A 23,014-nucleotide genomic window follows, 5' to 3' on the forward strand; every position below is an offset into this window, starting at 1 on the left:
TAAAAGGGGTTCAATGATAGTAGTCTCGCAGTGGAAAGTAGCAAAAACCCACTGAAGATAGAGCTGCGACATGGCACGTGGTACAAAGCTGTGGGTGCAGTTAGCAAAGTGCTTCTGGAGGATAGGGCTGCAAATATGGTTTAACTCGTGAAGTCCAGCGAACTTTAGTTTAACTCCAGTGAAACTTAAGTCCATGAGTCTTTTACATGATGGTGTAAATAGCGAGCTGCCAGGCAACAAAGTGTTGTCACACTTGGTTAAAGACTTCCTCACTGCACGTCATCTCAAGGGGGAGGTCCAAGAGCCCAATAGTAGTGTGGGGCAAAATGATTCGTTAGAAACCAGATAAAAATGAAAAGGTCATTTGGTAGAGCACATACCTCCGCCACGCCACGCCTGATCCACGAGAACTTGAAATATCATGCTACATATCATTTTTTGCCCTATCTCTCAACAGTGAAAAATCACTTTCAATATTAAATAATTCTCGTATCCAGATCCGGATTCAGATCTTCAACAAAATCGAATCAATTTATCGTGGTCACACACCCAACCTGTCCACCAAGCTTCATCCGAATCCATCCGCAACTTTTTGAGATATCCTGCACACAGAGACAGGCAAACAAACAAACAAACAGACAGAGAGGGATGAAAGCATAACCTCCTTCACCTTTGGTGGCGGAAGTTCAAACCACGCCAACACTACCGCGATTGGTTGGAGAAGTAAATGGAACAAAATTCATGATGTGAAGTATAAACAAATTGGCACTGATAAAAAGTACACTAGATGATACTCTTCCTTTTATGATAAAAATTCTCACTTTCCTTGAGATTTTCAGAAATTTTGAGCCATTTTCTATAATTTTTTTTCACGCGTTTCCCAAGTTTTCCAAATCACAGTCCTGCTATTTTTTTCAAAAAGATAATAGTATGTATATTTTTTAATTACCTAACCATGTTTGTTGGAATTGATTCATTTGGTCATTATTCAGGCCAAGAACTGATGCTTTGTAGCTTTATGATCAAATATATGTGAAAAATCTAGGCTTGAAACATGACCATTACGCCTCAAAAATGTTTTTGTTTGACGACATTTACTTTTATGTTAGCACAGCTATATTTCCTGTAGTCAGGCAACTGAAAGCTTAGAATGAATATCTTTCCCTCTCTCCACACCCACCTCAATGTCAGATATCTTCCTTGTCCACTGATTACCAATATATAACAACAGACTACAAGAGACTTTCAGTTTGAAAAAACAGGAAGATTTTTTTGATGAAAAGTTTGAAAAAGAAATGAAAAAAAAAACAGGAAGCAAGGGCAACTGGGATCAGAATATGGAAACTACAAGTTTTTCTCTTTGAATTAGCCTTGACTTAAAAATAGAACATAGAACCATTTTTTTTTAATTATAATTCCTTGGACACTCTCACAAGCATCCCTCGATGTAGAGCCTGTCACACCTTACCAATGGGTGGAGGCATGAGCAGTCAACTTATGTCAAACCAACAATTAACCATCTGAACATGACTGTTTTGCCCAAGAGTTTATCAGCTTTGGGCTGGTTGTCAGTTAAAGACACGTCAGCTTACAATATGTTAAAGATACTTTCACTTACAAAAAATAAACCTTCACTTACATCATGAAGATTTCAGATTTTTAAGTTCCATTTCCTGAGGCACCACATTGCAGACAAGCCAGAAGAAACTACCCCCCCCCAAAAAAACCCATTCAAAACAGGGGTTGTTAAATTGTTGACCAGACTCAGCAGCAAAATGCATTAACGATGGCAAAACTGTATTGTCTATGTTGCAAAACTGTAGTATGTTATTGTCTTACTCAAATAAAGCTGAATCTTCTTGTTTTTAATACATTGGCAATGTGAAAGTGTGCTGTGATATCGCTATGGAAAAAGGGCTGACATGACGGCCTCAAGGTGCACCCACTCATCTCTGAGCTGTCTGGCCTGGCTTTGAACCCTGACCCAGCTCTAAACTGTAATCTTGGGGTTTTATGGGCTGGGTAAATCATCAATGTGTGTTCCATCCCTCAGATGGACATCAAACAGGTGTCCCGTCTGCCGGCATTAGCTGGTGGACATTGACGAACCCATGGTGTCCTTTGCGAAGAGTAGGCGAGCCATCGCCGGCACTGTGGACAAATTCCAAAAAATTCCAAACCAGCATGAGGCACTGTATCAGCAGCACAGTCACACCCTCAGTCAATGATGCTACCCAGCAGATTTGTGCTGCATATGAAAGAAGAAGAAGCTCTGGAAAACGAGAAGGGCACACTTCGACGGCTCGACGTTGCCAGATAGCCTCCGCCCACATTATCACATCATTACACATACTTGTACCAAATTTTGATTTCAATCCCTGAACACAGATTCAAAATAGTAAATAATTCTGCCTGCCAGACCATGTTTTTAATCGGGTTGAAATTTAAAACATAAATTCATTATGACGACTTGGTCATAATTGTAAAGTTTCAGGTCGCTTGACGAAGCGGTTCAGGAGAAAGAATTTTTTTTAAAGATTTTTGTTCAATCCAATATGGCGGCCAGACCACATGACCTATTAATTATTGGTGAACACCCTGGTATTTCCAAGACTTGGGGAACATGTGTGTGAAGTTTCACCTTGATCTCTCTCGCTGTTCTGTAAAAGATGATTTTTCAAGATTTTTGGGAAAATCAAATGCGGCTGTCAAACCGTGTGACCTATGACATCATAGGTGGAGAACTTTATGTTCCTCATGGAAAGGTGATAATACCTGTAAAGTTTTGCTTTGACCTGTTCAGTCATTTTGGAGAAGAAGATTTTTGAAGGTTTTATGTTAAAAATGATGTTTGCTGAACCACTGAACCAATTGACATTATCAATTTTTTCCCCCATACAATTTAGCCCAAGTTGGCCATCAAAAATTTTCATACTGATCAGATAAAGCGTTCAACGTATGCAATTATGACGTCACAACAAAACCACCTATGACATCATCAAAATAAATCACACTTGTTTCGCATGTGGAGTAGTTCACATGTGCCAAGTTTCAATTTTTTTCCATGGTGTGGTTTCAGATATACAGAGATCCAAAGTTGTTCCTATTTTCCAACATGGCTGCCACACCACGCGATCGATGATGTCATAATTATCATTGCAATAGTCTGCATGAGTAGTTGCATCTACAGTGAAAATTTTGTGACAATCAGAGAAGCAGTTGCAGAGAAAACAGAGAAAAGTAACATGGACGTACGTACGTACATACATACGGACAACCCAAAAACATAATGCCACCGGAGACTTCGTCAGCGGCGGCATAAAAATGATAAATGATACTTCTATTTTTGTATTGTAATAGGGAAATCTGGACACTAATTTATTGGTTAAATCAACCACCCTTTACAACTAATTTATACTCAAAATGCTTCATAATATGGAACCTGTTGTTGACAATGAATCACATCTTCCTGCCTCCAAATTGTCACATGAGAATGTTATCATCTCATCATGTGCTGGCTTCTGAAAATCCTAAACTGTGCTCCTTACCACTCTTTTTCACCTACGATTCACATTCCCATTACAGTATCCAGCATGTCTTCCTGAATGCTTTTACTCATGCAGGGCAATGCAATGGTGCATCCAGAGCAATGGTGGCATGAAAGTCTAGCAAGCCAGATGGGAGTTGGATATTGAAGCAGCAGATGTGGTACTGAAACCAAAGCAATTTTTTAAAAGGCAGCTGAGCTGAGCCAATTAGTTAAGCTTCTTCACCCACACTTCAGGAAATGTCACATGTGAAGATGTCCAACCTTACAAATGGCATTTCCTATAGCTTGATAGCTCATGGACACACTTCAAATTACTTTTTTTCCATCGGCCTCAATCTTGCAATTCATCTTTTGGGAGCAGTTTCCCAAAGTGACTGACCTGAGCTACATTCACTGCCGTTCTACATGATTAATCCTTCCTTATCGTGCACTGCAGCAGACTTGGATCGCATATAACACTTCTTCTTCTGATGCAGATGCTCCCTGTGCAAAAACAATATTATTTGTGCTGTACTGTTTTTCTATGCACTCGTAAAATTATAGCAGGAATCAATATTAAGTTAATTATTCTTTTAGCTTGGATGGCCAACCTAATGAGGTTTTCATTGACTTCACCACTAAGCTTTCAAACAGAGCCTTTATGTTCTTTTGTCTTGAATAACAGGAGTTGATCAAAGGAAATATGTCTCATTTTAGCCTTCACTGTCTACCCACTACTCGATTTTACAAGAAGGTTTTTTTTTTTTTAAAGTTCCACCTTATTCTGATACAATTAATCGACAAATACACCAGGTGGAATCCTTCACACTTCCAGGAATCTCGATAATATATAACATTCCATGTGCTATTCTCAGATATCATTGATTAATTATGGAAAGCAAATACACTAAGTCCTCATTTATGACAATTTCGCTTCTCACAGTTTCCACTTATTGCAATTCAATTTTTATAGCTTTTTTCACATTTGATTGATCACAAAGTATTTGATTTTCACAACATGTTTCACTTTTTTGCAATGCTGTCTGTCATAATAAAAATTCAAACCCAGCTGTTTTTTTCAAACCACAAAACTGATAGTCACCCCAGACCCAGGAAGAGAGTGTGATTAAGTGATTTCTTTTTTGGTGTTTACCCCATGCACGTGAAGCAAAAATTGGGGTTAAGCAATTGATTCAAGTCCGTCCGTCTGTCTGTCAGTTTGTTTAGAAATGTCAGTTTATGATCGAGGAACAACGTATTTCATGTTATTTTTTATCAATGTATAAATGTTTATGAATGAAAAACACCCTAAATATCCTCACAATTCCCAGAAAGGAATGCATGCCTCCTTAATACATTGGTTCTTATTACCTCCACCACCGAAGGTGAAGGAAGACATGTTTTAACCCCTTTCTGTCTGTTTGTTAATTGCCGGAATCCTTCGGATTTCGGCAATTATGTTGGTCGGTTGTGTGTGTCATTCTGTGTCTGTTTGTTTGTGTGTTTGTTTACCCTATAGCAGCCACACCGTTTCAGTGATCATGACCAAACTGGGTACAGACGTCGGCCATGGTCCAACTGAGACACTTGTCGTTTTTGGTGAATCGAGGGCAAAGGTCAAGGTCAGGGTCACCGAAAAACCGAAATTCTTATTTTCACAATAACGTCTGCCAAAATGGTCGTATCGACTTCAAACCAAATCCAAAATGTGCATCTTCCAATACTGCATCCAACCGTATGTCTCGTTGGGGTGTCACACCAACACCCTTCTTCACGGTCGGGGGTCAAATGTCAGGGGGGTTGGGTCAAAACATTCAAATTGCGATAAAAACGCCATTTCAAGTCCGATTGACTTCCAAGTTATGATCAGTACCAAACTAAGTGCTATAACTCATTAAACAGTAGCACTATCGACTTATAAGAACTAAATTGATTTCCAGGGTTTTGTTTTTTCAGAGATCATGGAGATATGACAAAGTTATTCCAGCAATCCTTGCTCAAGGAGCAATTTCATTTGTTTGTTTGTGTACAGGATATCTCAAAAAAGTTGTGGACGCATCCAGATTAAATTTTGTGGACAGTTTCGGTGTGTGACAAGGCCGAATTGATTCGATTTTGGTGAAGATCTGAATCCGGATCTGACTATGCCTCCTATAATTTTTTGTGGTGTGGACCATTTTATCACGAGATGACCCTCAAAAAATGTTTTCAGTGATTCTTCACAATTGAGAGAAAGGGCCAAAAATGATATATAGCATGATATCTCAAAAATTAGTGGACAGATTTGGATGAAACTTGGTGGACGCATTGGGTTTGTGACAAGAAAGAATTGATTTACTTTTTGGTGAAGATCCGAATCCGGATCCGATAATTTTTAAAGTTATTCTTCACCATTGAGAGACAGCTAAATTAATATATAGCACAATATCTCAAAAATGTATCGGGCCCGATATGTTCTCGTGGATCAGGAATTATGTGGGGGAGATATGTGCTCTACCGAGTGCCCTTCTAATTGGAAAATATATTGCACATATCGCAATCTAGCATATCACAAAGGTTTTCAGGAGCGGAAACCCTTGCGATAAACGAGGACTCACTGTATGCCAATTCAAAAAACGTTTTTCATCTCTCTCCTTCCTTTTGATGGAAATGATCAGATAGGTATAATAGAAGTTAACATGAAAGCCATTTTTTCAATTTCGATGATTAGTTAAATTCCTTTGTCCAACCCTTTGAAACTTGCTCATTATACAATGCAATGAATGCCTCAAAAGAGGTTGATGGTCTTTGGTTCTCCTGGAATTGCATTTCCATCTAATTCTTTGAGAAGATCATGCTTTGATCCAACAGACTCTGTACTTTCCTTGAACCTATCCAAGATCAACATTTTTACAGTGTGTCCCCTAAGACCCAAATGCTTGTGTATTATGGAAGCTCACATTGACTCATCACGTTTTTATATTCATAAGTTTTAATCCTTTTGAGCTGTCCAGGCAATCCTGTTATATATTTTAGTCGAAGGACTATCATAGAAGGAAAGTTTTTCGAACTCAGCATTTGTTGTGAAACAGTATAATCCTGTACAAAATGGAGACATGAGCACCATTTTAATTTTCATGAAGATGACTCCATAAATTCCAAGAGAAATTATTGTAGAATGAAAGATTGGCAATGAAAATGGTGACATAAAAAATCTACTAACTAAACAATCAAAGTACACCTCAGTCTTTGTTGCCCCACAAAGTGATAAACATTTTCTGCTTTGAAGTTGGAATATGATTAAATATAAAATACTGGGTTAGCTCATTGTGAGCTTTGCTCCTGCAATGTAATAAAGTGCATTCACTGTAGATAAACCTGTCCAAGTATGGCTAGCAATTGAAAAACCACCCAACGGGTTTGAGAAAGTGGGTCTGTGACTGTTAACTGCATGGTCATATAAATCCCATCAACCAAAGTGCATGCCCTTCTGTGAAGGTGCTCACTTATACTATATAATGAACACCCACACTTATAAGAGTTTTTTGTATTAAAAAATCCAAGTTAATGTAAGAGTGGTGTGACAGTGGTGTAATTTTTTCCCAAAAGAGGTTGATGGTCTTTGATTGCTTCTCCTTGAATTGCATTCCCATCTGATTTTTTGAGAAGAGTCGATCGCGGAACAGCGCTTCAAATAAACAGTGGATGCCATTGCTTTGCTTTTCAACAATCCTTTAACAGTTTTATACAGATAATGTAATAGTCTGTAATTTGTATGAATAATTAAAGTGCCTACAAAATACAGTATTGCACCACAAAAGGCAGAAAATTAGAAATGGAAATGTGCCTGCAATTAAAGTGGCCAAGATGTTCAATTAGACTTCGAAAGTTATATTAAGATTGGTGTTGCGATGGAAAAGTTATGGTCAGAGAAAGTTTATACTGGAGATGAAGACCCATTGATGAATAGAAAAGAGAGAACACGGGCCCCACCCATTTCCATGCACCACTCAACCTGGGTTCGAGAAGATCTGGGTTGTCCCGCAAATTTGATTGTTCAGTCGCAAACAGTTGACCAAATTTGAGGAAAAAGCTCCGGTTTCCACGCAATACAATTTTTTGATGGATGTGGGTGTTTCTTTCCCGACAAACCTTGCGGCAAAACTGATGGGGTGGATGCCATTGCTTTGCTTTTCAACAATCCTCACAATTATTTAGAACTTATTGCTAATAAAAAAGGAATATGAGAATATGAAAACACTGGTACTGCCTGGGGTGGGCCTTTGGGGTCATATCAAAGTTTGAAAAGTTATGAGAGTTATTAGCCTCATGGTGGTTACCTTCTGTTTGTGGATCAAAGGCAGCACTGCCTGACCCCACATCCCAATATACACTTTATAGCGGCCTTTGGTGGCCTCAAAACAAATGTCAACACCAATGTGTGGTAGATTACAACTTTGTCCAGATTCTGTTACACCCAAAATTTGGGGCCTTTCGGTGCTACAGTTCGGCCGTGAAAGAATAATGTTCAGATGCACAAATGCACAAACGCACAAGCAAACACATCAACAGATGAAAATATTTACAAGATAAGGAAAGCACCCGAGTAGAGAGGGGTTGCAAAAGGCTAAGAATATGAGATGTGTACTTAACATCGAGATCATTGAGATTCAAGCTACTTATTGGCTTGCTGTTTCATGTGGATGATTCAAATCAAATCTAAGCAAAATAATATTTAACTCATCAATTAATTAGTCAGTGTTGTGACATACTTCCACTCATCCTGCTTTGACCCACTTTGGGTAATAGTTCAAAAATAAATGAACCCAGCTTGAATTGCAAGCAGATGCAGGTTGGCGAAATTAACATGAAAATGCAGGATCAACAATAGCTGGGTTTCCAACCCATTATCATGGAAATGAGGCAATCATCATTATAATCACAACAATTTAAAAAAAATCCACCACAACAAAATTCAAGACATTGTGCTTACCTGTAGTAGAGTGATCAGTCCATCTTGTGAAGTTAGTTCTGTAGTTATGCCAAAGTAGCCAGGGGCATCACTTTTCACCAACGTGTATGAAACGTCAGCGTTCTCTCCCACGTCTGCATCCAGTGCATGTACCCGCCCAATCTCTGTGCCCACAGGTGTCAATTCACTTACCGAAAATGTAAAAGACTCTGTAGAGGGATTTTAAAGGTAAGACAACTTGTCAGCAAGTCAAGGTGACAAAGTTTTGTATGGTCTTTGTCTTATGTATCAGTTCAATGTGCAGTGGAAAAAAAATGGAATGATGAAAAACAAAATAAAACAAAAAACCGAAATAAAGACGAGGACAATGAAATATATCCAATTAATGCAGTAAATGCGAAATGAAAGAAAGAAAGAAATAATTAAATATGGTAATGTTACCTTTGGGAAAAGCTGGAGTGTTATCATTGACGTCAGTAAGCGTGACTGACACAGTCATGGTGCCAGTAAGACCACCCATGAGACCCTCCATATCTTTTGCCTGGACTACCACCTTGTGTTCTGACTTCACCTCACGGTCTAGAGCCAGCAAGGCTGTTCGCAGCTCGCCTGTTGGGAAGTCGAAACAAAAACCTTAAATTAATGCTACAGTGTAATCCCAATTTTTACATGTGGGGCTACATTGCCATCATATTCCCTGTTAATCTTCCCCTCACCTACCTCTCCTGCAATCAAATTATATCATTGTTTTTCTCTATAAGCTCTCCTCTTTTCCTATGAGCACATCCACCTGTTTGTTGATGTCTGGTTGTTTCTCCTCCACGCCACTGTCGGTGTCTCTCACCTTGCTCTTTCATGAGCACAGGATTTGCATAAAAAGCCAATTAACTTTGAGGAAGAAAGAAACATGCCACATGCTTTTTGGTAATACGGGCATATTGAAGCTGCAAATAAACTGATGTATTTAAAACAGGATCCGAGGTGTACTTTCAATAGGAGTAGGAAGGTAGGCTATTGTAGGTGGACTTTGATTCGGTATATTTTGCAAATGGCTTTATATTGTATGCCCTTAATAACTTGTACTATGTTTGTTATACAAGAGGAAATAAACATATGGTGTAGTCAGACACTACTACAAAAGGAGCTGGCACAATTCGAATTGCTCATTAAAAAAAACCACACTCCAAATGTTTTTGCACTCTATTCAGGAGTGGATCCAGGAATTTCCAGATGTGGGGGGGGGGGGGGGGTGCACCAGGTCATAGTGTTGAGCGAGAGGGGGTGGGGTCAGGGTTTGGGGGTCCTTCCCCAGGAAGTTTTGAGAAATTGATCATCAGAAACAGCATTTCCTGCGTTCTTGGAAGTTTTCTGCAGTTTGTTGCATTATTCCCTGGCGCAACAGTACAGCAGATTTGCGATGACTAATGGGCCAAAGTGGAAAACCTGGACTTGCCCGAAATAGGCCTGTGCACACCTGTGGTGTGAAGTGATGGCATTGACCGACTGTGTGCTGGGCGAAGCCCGGAACCGCAATGCGCCGAGGTTGGGAAGCTTATGGCAAGGGGTTCTCCCCACAAAAGAGATCAGATAGGACGGTTGGAATGTGAATTATTTTATTACTCATAAATGATGCTATTTTGGAAAAGATGGTGCTTGTGTTTCCGAATAAAAATGTTCCACTTCATGAAGGGATATGTTGAAGCCATGGTGCATGTTCATGAGGGCCAGAGATGCCATCTGACTTTCTCCCATGGCATCTCTTAGGTAGGTCTTCAGGCGCCACAGGCAAGAAAATTAGCGTTCACCCTCACAGGAGCCTACAGGGAGGGTGCATCCAATATGGAGTAGGACTGTGATCGATGGAAATTTGTCTCCATATTATACATCATGAAAACAATCCCGCAGGGCTACCCTATTGTGCCTCATCTGTGTACATTTTAGAACCCAATCCACACACGTCATACCTAGTTGCTCTACGATGATTGGCACATGTAAAAGACAAACATTCCTAGTTATACTTCAGCTGAAGGGGCCCAAAACGTCCGACATCCAGAGGCTGATAGATATAGGAACAAACCAATGGACGAATGAAAGGCACAATATTGTTTTCCTTGGCCCAGTTGATCAGGTCAATAGCTATGTGGCTTCCGTGACCATCATACAGGACAAGCATTGTGTCCGAAGCATCCCGACATTGTCTATATTTTAATAAATGATCCTGCATGTAGATCGTGTCGAAAAACCTAGGAATTTGACCATCCTGTCTGTGTCAGAATTCCATTAGCACCAAAAGTTTTCCCCTGCATTTAGTCTGGCACCATTCAATGTCCAGGAAAAACAAAGAAATGTGATATCTGATTTTCCCTGCACATTAACCACTCCACTAATGGTAACTGTCTTGCTTCTTTCAGCCATAACAGCTTGTGGTTGATATCTTCTACCTGCAACATTAGGCAGCTTGTATTCTGTATTGATGCCCTTCTCATCTACATTATAAATAAGCTGTGGTTTGTCCTTTCAATTGTATTTGGTTAGAATATGGTCCTGCTCTTTGAAGTAGTTTGTTACTAATTCTTCTGATGCACAATGTGCTCTAACAACTCAGATAAACTTGATGGTTTTACCATGCACAGCTCAGATAAACATGATGGGTTTACCATGCACAGCTCAGACAAACTTGATGGTTTCACCACGTGTAGCTCAGGCCATATGCCCATGAAGTTGCAGAACCACTGCATGGCACTTGCTATCTTTCTGACACTTCCCGAGGTGAAGAGCATAATCTGTGGCCATGGTCAATACCTCCATCCTTGTGTAGCCACACCCTACTCAGGGACCTGTCACACCTTGACATTTTAGCCAGCATATGGCAAGGTATCAAAATGTATGTAAAACGCTGGCGTACGCTGAACTATTGATGTTTTTTTCCAGTTTTGGACGTATTCATAACGAGTTGGATGTATGCATAACGTATTAGTAATGTACACAGAACGTTTCGATAACATATAGATAACTTATATCAACGAATGCTGAGCGTGTTGTCGGTGTTCACAACCTATGCCCAACGATAGTCTAACTTATGCATAGCGCGCAGCAGCGTATCGCAGACGATCACGTGGCATAGGCTATTAAAAGGCTGCGGCTCAACGATTCAAATCATAACCGTAATAGACATTGAAGTGTCAAGCCGCTGTCACACCTTGACGTTTTAGCCAGCGTATGCCGACGTATGAAAAATTTGCCGAATACGCTGGCACACGTCGAATACGTTATGGGTAAGTTTTGTATACGCTAAGAGCACGCTGAAGCACGCTGGCATACGTCGTAGTATGCCGAGTACGTCGACAAATTTTCAGCATGTTGAAAATTTTTCGATGTATGCCAGCGTATGAAGCACGTTCTGAATACGCTGGCCATAAGTTGAAGGCACGTTACGCGATCATTGACACACGTCGACAAACGTTACTTTAAGTTACTCATAAGTCGAAACACGTCGAGGTAATGGTTAGCGTCGGTGTTCCAGACTCCCTGGTTTTTTATTTTCTTCTTTTTCTTCGGTATGACAGTGATGTTGACACTTTGATTTCTAGTGCGGTTATGATTTAAATCTTTGAGCGACAGCCTATTAATTATATTACATTATAATCGCACTAGATATCGAAGTGCCAACATCACCGTCATACCGAAGAAAAAAAAACAAAAAACAAACAAACAAACAAAAAAAAACAAAACCAGGGAGTCTGGAACACTGACGCGAACCATTACCTCGACGTGTTTCGAGTTATGAATAACTTACAAGTAACGTGTGTCGACGATCGCATAACGTGCCTAAAACACGTTACTTATAGGTTAGAAATAAGTTTCGGGTATGCTAAACATTACCTCGACGTGTTTCGACTTATGAGTAACTTACAAGCAACAAGTGTCGATGGTTCAACGATCGCGTAACATGCCTACAACTTATGGCCAGTGTATGCAGAACGTGTGAGTCATACGCTGGCATACGTCGAAAAATTTCAAGCATGGAAAATTTGTCTAACAGCTCGGCGTACTACGACGTATGCCAGCATACTACAACGTATGCCAGCGTGCTCTTAACGTATACAAAACTTACCCATACGTATTCGACGTGTGCCAGCGTTTTAGACAAATTTTTCATACGTCGGCATACGCTGGCTAAATCGTCAAGGTGTGACAGGGCCTTCACATACTGCAACAATATCTTCAACATGTGCTACCTTCTCAGACTCTTCTAGCTGTGACAGAATTTCTTACATATCTGGGACTGGTACTTACAAGAGTTGTATGCTCAAAACAACGTTTTATGACAAGGGTCGTAAAAGGGTGTTTTACGACAAGGACTGTAAAAGGATGTTTTACAATAAGGATTGCAAAAGGGGGTTTTACAATAAGGACTGTAAAAGTATGTTTCACAATAAGGCCTGTAAAAGGGTGTTTTACAATAAGGACTGTAAAAGGGTGTTTTACGACAAGGACTGTAAAAGGATGTTTTTCAATAAGGACTGTAAAAGGGTGTTTTACAAAAAGGGCAGTAAAAGGGTGTTTTACAATAAGGACTGTAAAAGGGTGTTTTACGACAAGGACTGTAAAAGGATGTTTTTCAATAAGGACTGTAAAAGGGTGTTTTACAAAAAGGGCAGTAAAAGGGTGCTAAACAAGGACTGTAAAAGGTTGTTTTACAAGGACTGAAAAAGGGTGTTTTACAAGGACTGTAAAAGGGTGTTTTACAAGGACTGTAAAAGGGTGTTTTACAAGGACTGTAAAAGGGTGTTTTATGACAAGGACTGTAAAAGGGTGTTTTATGACAAGGTCTGTAAAAGGGTGTTTTCTGACAAGGACTGTAAAAGGGTGTTTTAAAACAAGGACTGTAAAAAGGTGTTTTCGACAAGTACCGTAAAAGTGGATGTTAAGACAATGAAAGGGTGTTTTGACAAGGACCTTAAAAGGGGTTTTTATGACAAGGACAGTAAAAGGGTGTTTCATGACAATGACCGTAAAAGGGTGTTTTACAAGGACTGTGAAAGGGTGTTTTACAAGGACGGTGAAAGGGTGTTTTACAACGACTGTAAAAGGTTGTTTTACAAGAACTGTAAAAGGATGTTTTACAAGGACTGTAAAAGGGTGTTTTACAAGAACTGTAAAATAATGTTTTACAAGGACTGTAAAAGAGTGTTTTACAAGGACTGTAAAAGGGTGTTTTATGACAAGGACTATAAAAGGGTGTTTCACGAAAAGGGAAGTAAAAGGGTGTTTTACAAGGACTGTAAAAGGGCGTTTTACAAGGACTGTAAAAGGGTGTTTTATGACAAGGACTGTAAAAGGGTGTTTTATGACAAGGACTGTAAAAGGGTGTTTTCACAAGGACTATAAAAGGGTGTTTTCTGACAAGGACTGCAAAAGGGTGTTTTGCAAGGACTGTAAAAGGGTGTTTTATGACAAGGACTGTAAAAGGGTGTTTTCACAAGGACTGTAAAAGGGTGTTTTCTTTTTTTAACAAGGACCAGAAATGGTGTTTCAGGACAAGGAATGAAAAAGGGTGTTTTACAAGGACTGTAAAAGGGTGTTTTACAAGGACTGTAAAAGGGTGTTTCACGAAAAGGGAAGTAAAATGGTGTTTTACCAGGACTGTAAAAGGGCGTTTTACAAGGACTGTAAAAGGGTGTTTTACAAGGACTGTAAAAGGGTGTTTTATGACAAGGTCTGTAAAAGGGTGTTTTCTGACAAGGACTGTAAAAGGGTGTTTTACGACAAGGACTGCAAAAGGGTGTTTTAAAACAAGGACTGTAAAAAGGTGTTTTACGACAAGTACCGTAAAAGTGGATGTTAAGACAATGAAAGGGTGTTTTGACAAGGACCTTAAAAGGGGTTTTTATGATAAGGACAGTAAAAGGGTGTTTTACAAGGACTGTGAAAGGGTGTTTTACAAGGACGGTGAAAGGGTGTTTTACAACGACTGTAAAAGGTTGTTTTACAAGAACTGTAAAAGGATGTTTTACAAGGACTGTAAAAGGGTGTTTTACAAGAACTGTAAAAGAATGTTTTACAAGGACTGTAAAAGGGTGTTTTACAAGGACTGTAAAAGGGTGTTTTATGACAAGGACTGTAAAAGGGTGTTTCACGAAAAGGGAAGTAAAAGGGTGTTTTACAAGGACTGTGAAAGGGCGTTTTACAAGGACTGTAAAAGGGTGTTTTATGACAAGGACTGTAAAAGGGTGTTTTATGACAAGGACTGTAAAAGGGTGTTTTCACAAGGACTATAAAAGGGTGCTTTCTGACAAGGACTGCAAAAGGGTGTTTTACGACAAGGACTGCAAAAGGGTGTTTTAAAACAAGGACTGTAAAAAGGTGTTTTACGACAAGTACTGTAAAAGTGGATGTTAAGACAATGAAAGGGTGTTTTGACAAGGACCTTAAAAGGGGTTTTTATGATAAGGACAGTAAAAGGGTGTTTCACGACAATGACCGTAAAAGGGTGTTTTACACGGACTGTGAAAGGGTGTTTTACAAGGACGTTGAAAGGGTGTTTTACAACGACTGTAAAAGGTTGTTTTACAAGAACTGTAAAAGAATGTTTTACAAGGACTGCAAAAGGGCGTTTTACAAGGACTGTAAAAGGGTGTTTTATGACAAGGACTGTAAAAGGGTGTTTTATGACAAGGACTGTAAAAGGGTGTTTTCACAAGGACTATAAAAGGGTGTTTTCTGACAAGGACTGCAAAAGGAAGTTTTGCAAGGACTGTAAAAGGGTGTTTTATGACAAGGACTGTAAAAGGGCGTTTTCACAAGGACTGTAAAAGTGTGTTTTCTGACAAGGACTGTAAAAGGGTGTTTTCTGACAAGGACTGTAAAATGGTGTTTTACGACAAGGACCATAAAAGGGTGTTTTCTTTTTTTAACAAGGACCAGAAATGGTGTTTCAGGACAAGGAATGAAAAAGGGTGTTTTACAAGGACTGTAAAAGGGTGTTTTACAAGGACTGTAAAAGGGTGTTTTATGACAAGGACTGTAAAAGGGTGTTTTCTGACAAGGACTGTAAAAGGGTGTTTTACGACAAGGACTGCAAAAGGGTGTTTTAAAACAAGGACTGTAAAAAGGTGTTTTCGACAAGTACCGTAAAAGTGGATGTTAAGACAATGAAAGGGTGTTTTGACAAGGACCTTAAAAGGGGTTTTTATGATAAGGACAGTAAAAGGGTGTTTCACGACAATGACCGTAAAAGGGTGTTTTACAAGGACTGTGAAAGGGTGTTTTACAAGGACGTTGAAAGGGTGTTTTACAACGACTGTAAAAGGTTGTTTTACAAGAACTGTAAAAGAATGTTTTACAAGGACTGTAAAAGGGCGTTTTACAAGGACTGTAAAAGGGTGTTTTATGACAAGGACTGTAAAAGGGTGTTTTATGACAAGGACTGTAAAAGGGTGTTTTCACAAGGACTATAAAAGGGTGTTTTCTGACAAGGACTGCAAAAGGATGTTTTGCAAGGACTGTAAAAGGGTGTTTTATGACAAGGACTGTAAAAGGGTGTTTTCACAAGGACTGTAAAAGTGTGTTTTCTGACAAGGACTGTAAAATGGTGTTTTACGACAAGGACCATAAAAGGGTGTTTTCTTTTTTTAACAAGGACCAGAAATGGTGTTTCAGGACAAGGAATGAAAAAGGGTGTTTTATGACAAGGACCATAAAAGGGTGTTTTTTTTTAACAAGGACCATAAAAGGGTGTTTCACGACAAGGACTGAAAAAGCGTGTGTACCGTAAAAGTGGGTTTTAAGACAATGAAAGGGTGTTTTGACAAGGACCTTAAAAGGGGTTTTTATGATAAGGACAGTAAAATGGTGTTTCACGACAAGGACCGTAAAAGGGTGTTTTATGACAAGGACTGTAAAATGGTGTTTCACGTCAAGGACCGTAAAAGGGTGTTTTACGACAAGGACTGTAAAAGGGGGTTTACGACAAGGACCGTGAAAGGGTGTTTTGACAAGGACTATAAAAGGGTATTTTACGACAAGGACCATAAAAGGGTGTTTTCTTTTTTTAACAAGGACCAGAAATGGTGTTTCAGGACAAGGAATGAAAAAGGGTGTTTTACGACAAGGACCATAAAAGGGTATTTTGCGACAAGGACCGTAAAAGGGTGTTTTACGACAAGGACCATAAAAGGGTATTTTGCGACAAGGACCGTAAAAGGGTGTTTTACGACAAGGACCATAAAAGGGTATTTTGCGACAAGGACTGTAAAAGGGGGTTTTACGACAAGGACCGCGAAAGGGTGTTTTGACAAGGACTATAAAAGGGTATTTTACGACAAGGACCATGAAAGGGTGTTTTATAACAAGGACTGAAAAAGGGTATTTTACGACAAGGACCATAAAAGGGTGTTTTCTTTCTTAACAAGTACCATAAATGGTGTTTCACGACAAAGACTGTAAAAGGGTGTTTCACGAAAAGGGAAATAAAAGGGTGTTCTACAAGGACTGTAAAAGGGCGTTTTACAAGGACTGTAAAAGGGTGTTTTACAAGGACTGTAAAAGGGTGTTTTACGACCAGTACCGTAAAAGTGGGTTTTAAGACAATGAAAGGGTGTTTTGACAAGGACCGTAAAAAGGGGTTTTTATGACAAGGACTGTAAAAGGGTGTTTTATGACAAGGACTGTAAAAGGGTGTTTTATGACAAGGACTGTAAAAGGGTGTTTCATGACAACATCTGTAAAAGGGTGTTTTATGACCCTTTGTGATAAAGGGACATAAAACAATGTTTTTCATCACGATCAGAATGGACAAGGCAGTGAAACATCGATCATCCACCCATGAAAAGAAGATTGAGATTATCGCATTTTACAACTCTTGCAAGAACCAGTACCAAACGTGTAATAATTTCTGACTTAACATGAGGACTTTGATGTGCATCATGAAGAATGAGGAAATAATTGTTCAGTGTGAAAGCTTTGAAGAAGATAGGGAGCGGAAGACAGGCCTTTTACCCGGACATGGAAAACGAACTTGTTGCGAAGTTTAAACAGATAAGTACTCGATAAGTATATACTCGATAAGATAAGAAGTGCTTGATAAGAAGTTTAAGCAGATAAGTATATACATATATAAATATACGAGGTCCGTCTAAAAACTAACAGGACTGAGCCTGCTGTGTGCTCCACTTACCAGGGGTTTCCTTATTTTTTGGAGTAGGAGGCTACCATTAAAAAGTAGCAGGTTACCATCACCACAAGCGAAGCGTGCGCAGCTGTATGGCCGGGGTCCAGGGCCCGCCTAGGGCCCTGGAAGCCGGATGATCCTAGATGGCTGGAGATGCATTCCAGCATGATTTCTGACATGAAATAGTTCTCATATTATCATGCTGTTGGGGTGGAAAACTCCACAAAAAACAGGTGGTTTGGCCGATACTGGATGTGGTTGCATTAACATACTGACTGACAGACTGGTTGACTGAAATTCAGCCATACTGTCTCGGGCGTAGCCAGGCTGAGGCAGACGAGGCAGCTGCCTCGTTGCTCATTTCCTGAAATATGATCTGGCCTGAGCTCTCTGGCCATCTGAGCTCCCTGGGGAGTAAACTATCAAAGCTACCCCACAGTGCTCTGAATACTCTTATCTCCACTCCTATCACAATACCTAAATAGGACAATACCCCCCCATCCACCCCAACAGTGACTGAACAACCCTCCTCCCAGTACACTGATCTCATGAGGCACCAGCTCGTGCACTTGGCTCTGTCATTGCGATTGAATGATGACAGAACATGTGGGGTCGGGTGTGGTGAGGGTGTGGGGTGGGCTTACCATGGGGGCTAAAATGTTTTGACACAAACAAAATTTACTGTTTGACTGTATGGATATATATATATATATATATATATATATATATATATATATATATATATATATATATATATATATATATTGTCATGATTAATGTGGTTGAAATGAACATTAACATTTTAAAATTTTGAGCATTGAAATTAGCCAAGAATAGGTTTCTGGGATTAAAAATGCATTGGCTTCTGGGGGCCGCTCAAGGCCCCCAGACCCCTCACCGTAATGGCTTCGCGCCGTTGGCGCTCGCAACGCTGCGCTACGCGCACCGTCACATCAACCAAGTTCACCTCTTTTCGCCTCATCGATTTTGGACCTCTGGCTATGCCCTTGACTATCGTTAATTCAAGCAGCTTTTAAACAGGGTTCATTAATTTAAGGCCATGGTTTAGGGCACACCAAGGTGTCTGGAAGATGGAGTATCTTAGCACTTTAAAAGAGAGGCATTTTAGCAACATTTGAGCCATACCTTAGTTCTTAATAGGGAGATGATACTGCACATGGTGGAGTACAGTGAGAAATCTGAAGCAAGTGTTACATAATAATAGTGTAGATGGACTAGCATTCATTAAGGAAACTATATTCCATTTCACTTCTGTGAGTGTTCAGGTTTTGCTGTATGAATGCTGTGAGCACGAAGGATTAGATTATTATAATAATGGTGGGTAGAATGTGCAAACCAAACTATTAACACTGCAAATTCTGTATACATCAGGATCTAAAGTTTGATTGAAGTAATAGACTTATAGTGAAATTATTTAATTCTAGTAATCAAGGAAGTGTGATATTTTTGATATCTATACAAAACATTCTCGGAGTTATACTCATCTTGCATTTTTGCTGTCAAACCAATGACAAACTCATATACCGGTAAACAATATTTCAATCACTCTTTAGTATTAAAATCAAGTCCTTTGGGAATCTGAGTCACTATATATGTTTTATAGAAAGAAAAATGAATTCAGAAATGAGATTTCACATTCAAAAAGTTTATTAGATATTTTTGTGCTGCAAACATTCTACATCCTCAACTTTCAAAACAATGTCCAAATTTCAGGATCAAAGTAGCCATGAATTCACAGTCTATTTTCAGTTGCAAACATATCCAATATCTTTATGAAATTATTCTAGCAGTAATGAACAAATGACATTATATGTAACTGAATAATCAATGATTGAAAGTTAGTAAACTTAAAATGTATTTGGGATGAAGAAACGTTCCCTAGCAAAGAACAAATTGTATATGTTCTGTGTAAATTCTTGAAGCTGATGTTTACAGTTCTGTTTAACAGTGTTTAACCTATAGTCATTTAGCAAGTTAAGCAACACAATTGGAGTCACTGTCACTATCAGATGAAATGTGTTCTACATTAAATTGTCGCACTGCTTCATTTTCAGTCAGAGGGGACAATTCTGATTCGACAGGCAAGTCATCAGTCAAGAGAATTTGGGGACATGCAAACGAAGTTGATGGTACACTAACAAGTCGTTGATTTGGGAGCTTCCGTCGAGGTTTTTGGCTACGCCAGTCAAGTACACATTGTCAGATAAGGAGTTCGGCATCATTTGAGCCAACTGGAGGACCATTGATTGAGATTGTTAACAAGGCATCCAAGCATGTCATTTTTCATTGCTGACCTCATTCTTGACTTAATACGCTTAAGGGCGCTGGCTCCCCATTCTGGCCATGCATTGGAAACTGGCAGAGACATACAAATTTCTGCAAGCTCTACCAGTTTGGGGTAAAAGTGCTTGTAGTCCTGTTTCTTAGATAAGATTTGTTTAAGTACCCATTCTGTTTGTGTGAGGTTAGATTTTAATGAAAGTACTTCAGCAGGCACATGTTTTTTCCATGAATTTAATTCAAACTTAAAATTCTGCCACTCAGCAACAACTTTCTGCTGACCAGCTTTCTCAAAAAACTGACCACCAAGTAGGTCAATGTAATCTGTACCATACTCTGAAAATCCATGGTCTGAAAAATCCATATATATAAATATATATATATATATATATATATATATATATATATATATAAATATATATATATATATATATATAAACATATATATATATAAACATATATATATATATATATATATATATATATATATATATATATATATAAATATATATATATATATATATATGTATATAAGTAGGGTAAGAATACTGATTCTGGCTCACTTTTCCCCATGTAAATGAATGGGGGATTTTCAGCGATTCCCTTTTTTTTCTCCCTAAAAATAAACCCCCTTTTTATCCCAAGGTATATTTATTTGTCTCCCCTTTTAACCTGGAGGTTGAACCTCATTGAATTGAACACCTGGGGGTTGAACGGCTCACTCATTGAACCTATAAAGATTTGTTCATTCTCAAATTCCTTCAATAGTTTAATTTTCTTTGCACAATAATCCCCATCTAAAATATTGACAAACAAAACATTTGAATCTTTATATTTTTGAAGATACCCCTTTTGTGCTATTACGAAATGATAAACTTCTCTTAATGCTCTTGTTTGACCACCTCCTGAGCCACAGGTTATTTTTTTGTTAAGCCCCACCCACTTTTCTTTAAGCCCCGCCCACTTTTGCTAAGCCCCGCCCACTTTCCACAAGGTATTCAATAAGCCCCGCCCACTTTTCTTTAAGCCCCGCCCACTTTTGCTAAGCTCCACCCACTTTTTGTGAGGTATTTTTTCTAAGCCACGCCCACTTTTCTAAGCCCCGCCCACTTTGCTAAGCTCCGCCCACTTTTCATGAGGTATTTTTCTAAGCCACGCCCACTTTTCCTAAGCCCCGCCCACTTTTGCTAAGCTCCGCCCACTTTTCATAAGGTATTTTTTCTAAACCACGCCCACTTTTCTAAGCCCCGCCCACTTTGCTAAGCTCCGCCCACTTTTCATGAGGTATTTTTTCTAAGCCACGCCCACTTTTCCTAAGCCCCGCCCACTTTTGCTAAGCTCCGCCCACTTTTCTTAAGGTATTTTTCTAAGCCACGCCCACTTTTCCTAAGCCCCGCCTACTTTTGCTAAGCCCCGCCCACTCTTACATCATTTCCAGTTCATCTCTGACTCACAAAGAAATCACTAGAAAATTACAGGATGTTATGGTTTTGAAAAATTTCCCAATGAAGGCTTGCCTAGGCTTGCCCAGGGAATTTCCAAAGGAAACCACACCCACCAGTCTTTCTCTATAAAAGCTTCAAACCCAGGCTCCATTTTAAACATTTGTTTTTGCTGGCAATGGTGTGTTGTGTGCTTGTCTGGAACTCTCTGTCTTGTATGGAACTAAACCTTCAAGTTGATGAACTGGATTCAAACCTCTTATCTATTGAGGTAAGATTTTTATTTTCCTATTTTCAAACTTTGATTGAAGCATACTCATTTAATAATTAAATAACTTAATTAATACATTATTATTTTCTCTCACAGGAAATTGTATCTGAAATACAAAATGAAAATACTGCTTTTGCTACAACTTGGAGCGAAATTGTTGACTTGGTTGAAGACCTTGTGAGCGACCAAGACCTTGAGTGGGATGACTTTGGTGTTCCTTGGAACTCTCTGTCTTGTATGGAACTAAACCTTCAAGTTGATGAACTGGATTCAAACCTCTTATCTGTTGAGGTAAGATTTTTATTTTCCTATTTTCAAACTTTGATTGAAGCATACTCATTTAATAATTAAATAACTTAATTAATACATTATTATTTTCTCTCACAGGAAATTGTGTCTGAAATACGAAATGAAAATATTGCTTTTGCTACAACTTGGGGCGAAATTGTTGGCTTGGTTGAAGACCTTATGAGCGACCAAGACCCACAGAACGAGTTCGTCCTTGATGACCCAACCAAAGAGTTATACCTTGGAGACCAGCAAAATCCTGAAAAAGAGTTTTACAGCAATAGTACTCATTGTGAGTTATCAAGACAATACCTACTGAACAAGTTATACGTTGATGAGCCAGAATACAAGTTTTACCTTGGAGACTCACAAATTTTGAAAAAATCAGTAAATGAGTTCTGCCTTGATGGTTTAAATAACTACCTTGGAGACTTGGAAAGTTGGGGTTATTTTGAAGACTTGAAATGCTACCACTCTTTGGGATTTAAACCTATCAAGAAAGTTCTTACTCCCTCTTTCTATGTCATCAAACCTGAAAGCCTTAAAAGACAGAATTGGAAGAAGAGAAAAAAAAAAAAAACGTAAAATAAATATATATATATATATATATATATATATAAATAAATATATATATATATATATATATATATATATATATATATATATATATATATATATATATATATATATATATATATATATATATATGTGGAAATCTCATGTTGAAAAAGACATTGTGTTGGGTGAGGATTGAGTTGGGGTTGAGATTTTGAATGTGAGGGTTGGGGTTGAGATTTTGAATGTGAGGGTTGGGACACACACACACACACATACACATCAACAAAGAAAAGTTAAGCCTTGATTATTCAGTTGAGGATTCTGTGTTTGGGGTTCACAGATGTAAGAACGTCCACCCCTTGACACACATTATATACTGTTATACACCTCGGACTTGGCCCTCGAGTGTCCACAACGGTGTATAGTAGGAGGGAGTGAAGCGCCAACCTATTGCTCCCATTGCACACACACACACACACACACACACACACACAAACAAAAG

General features: G+C 38.9%; 1 protein-coding gene across 1 annotated transcript in view; it reads right to left on the reverse strand.

The window, feature by feature from the left end:
- Positions 1–23,014, reverse strand: part of LOC147028783 (cadherin-7-like) — a 293,221-nt gene that overhangs the window by 59,397 nt on the left and 210,810 nt on the right. Inside the window, exons 5-6 of the mRNA XM_085879499.1 lie at positions 8,922–9,089; positions 8,502–8,689 (exon numbers count right to left, since the gene is read on the reverse strand). Of these exons, the coding sequence (XP_085735625.1) occupies positions 8,502–8,689; positions 8,922–9,089 (356 nt within the window). The remainder of the gene's footprint in view (positions 1–8,501; positions 8,690–8,921; positions 9,090–23,014) is intronic.

This window comes from Eptatretus burgeri, chromosome 4, assembly GCF_056783735.1.
Source record: "Eptatretus burgeri isolate ZD-2024b chromosome 4, Ebu_testis_v1, whole genome shotgun sequence".
In the NCBI taxonomy this organism is placed as follows: domain Eukaryota; kingdom Metazoa; phylum Chordata; class Myxini; order Myxiniformes; family Myxinidae; genus Eptatretus; species Eptatretus burgeri.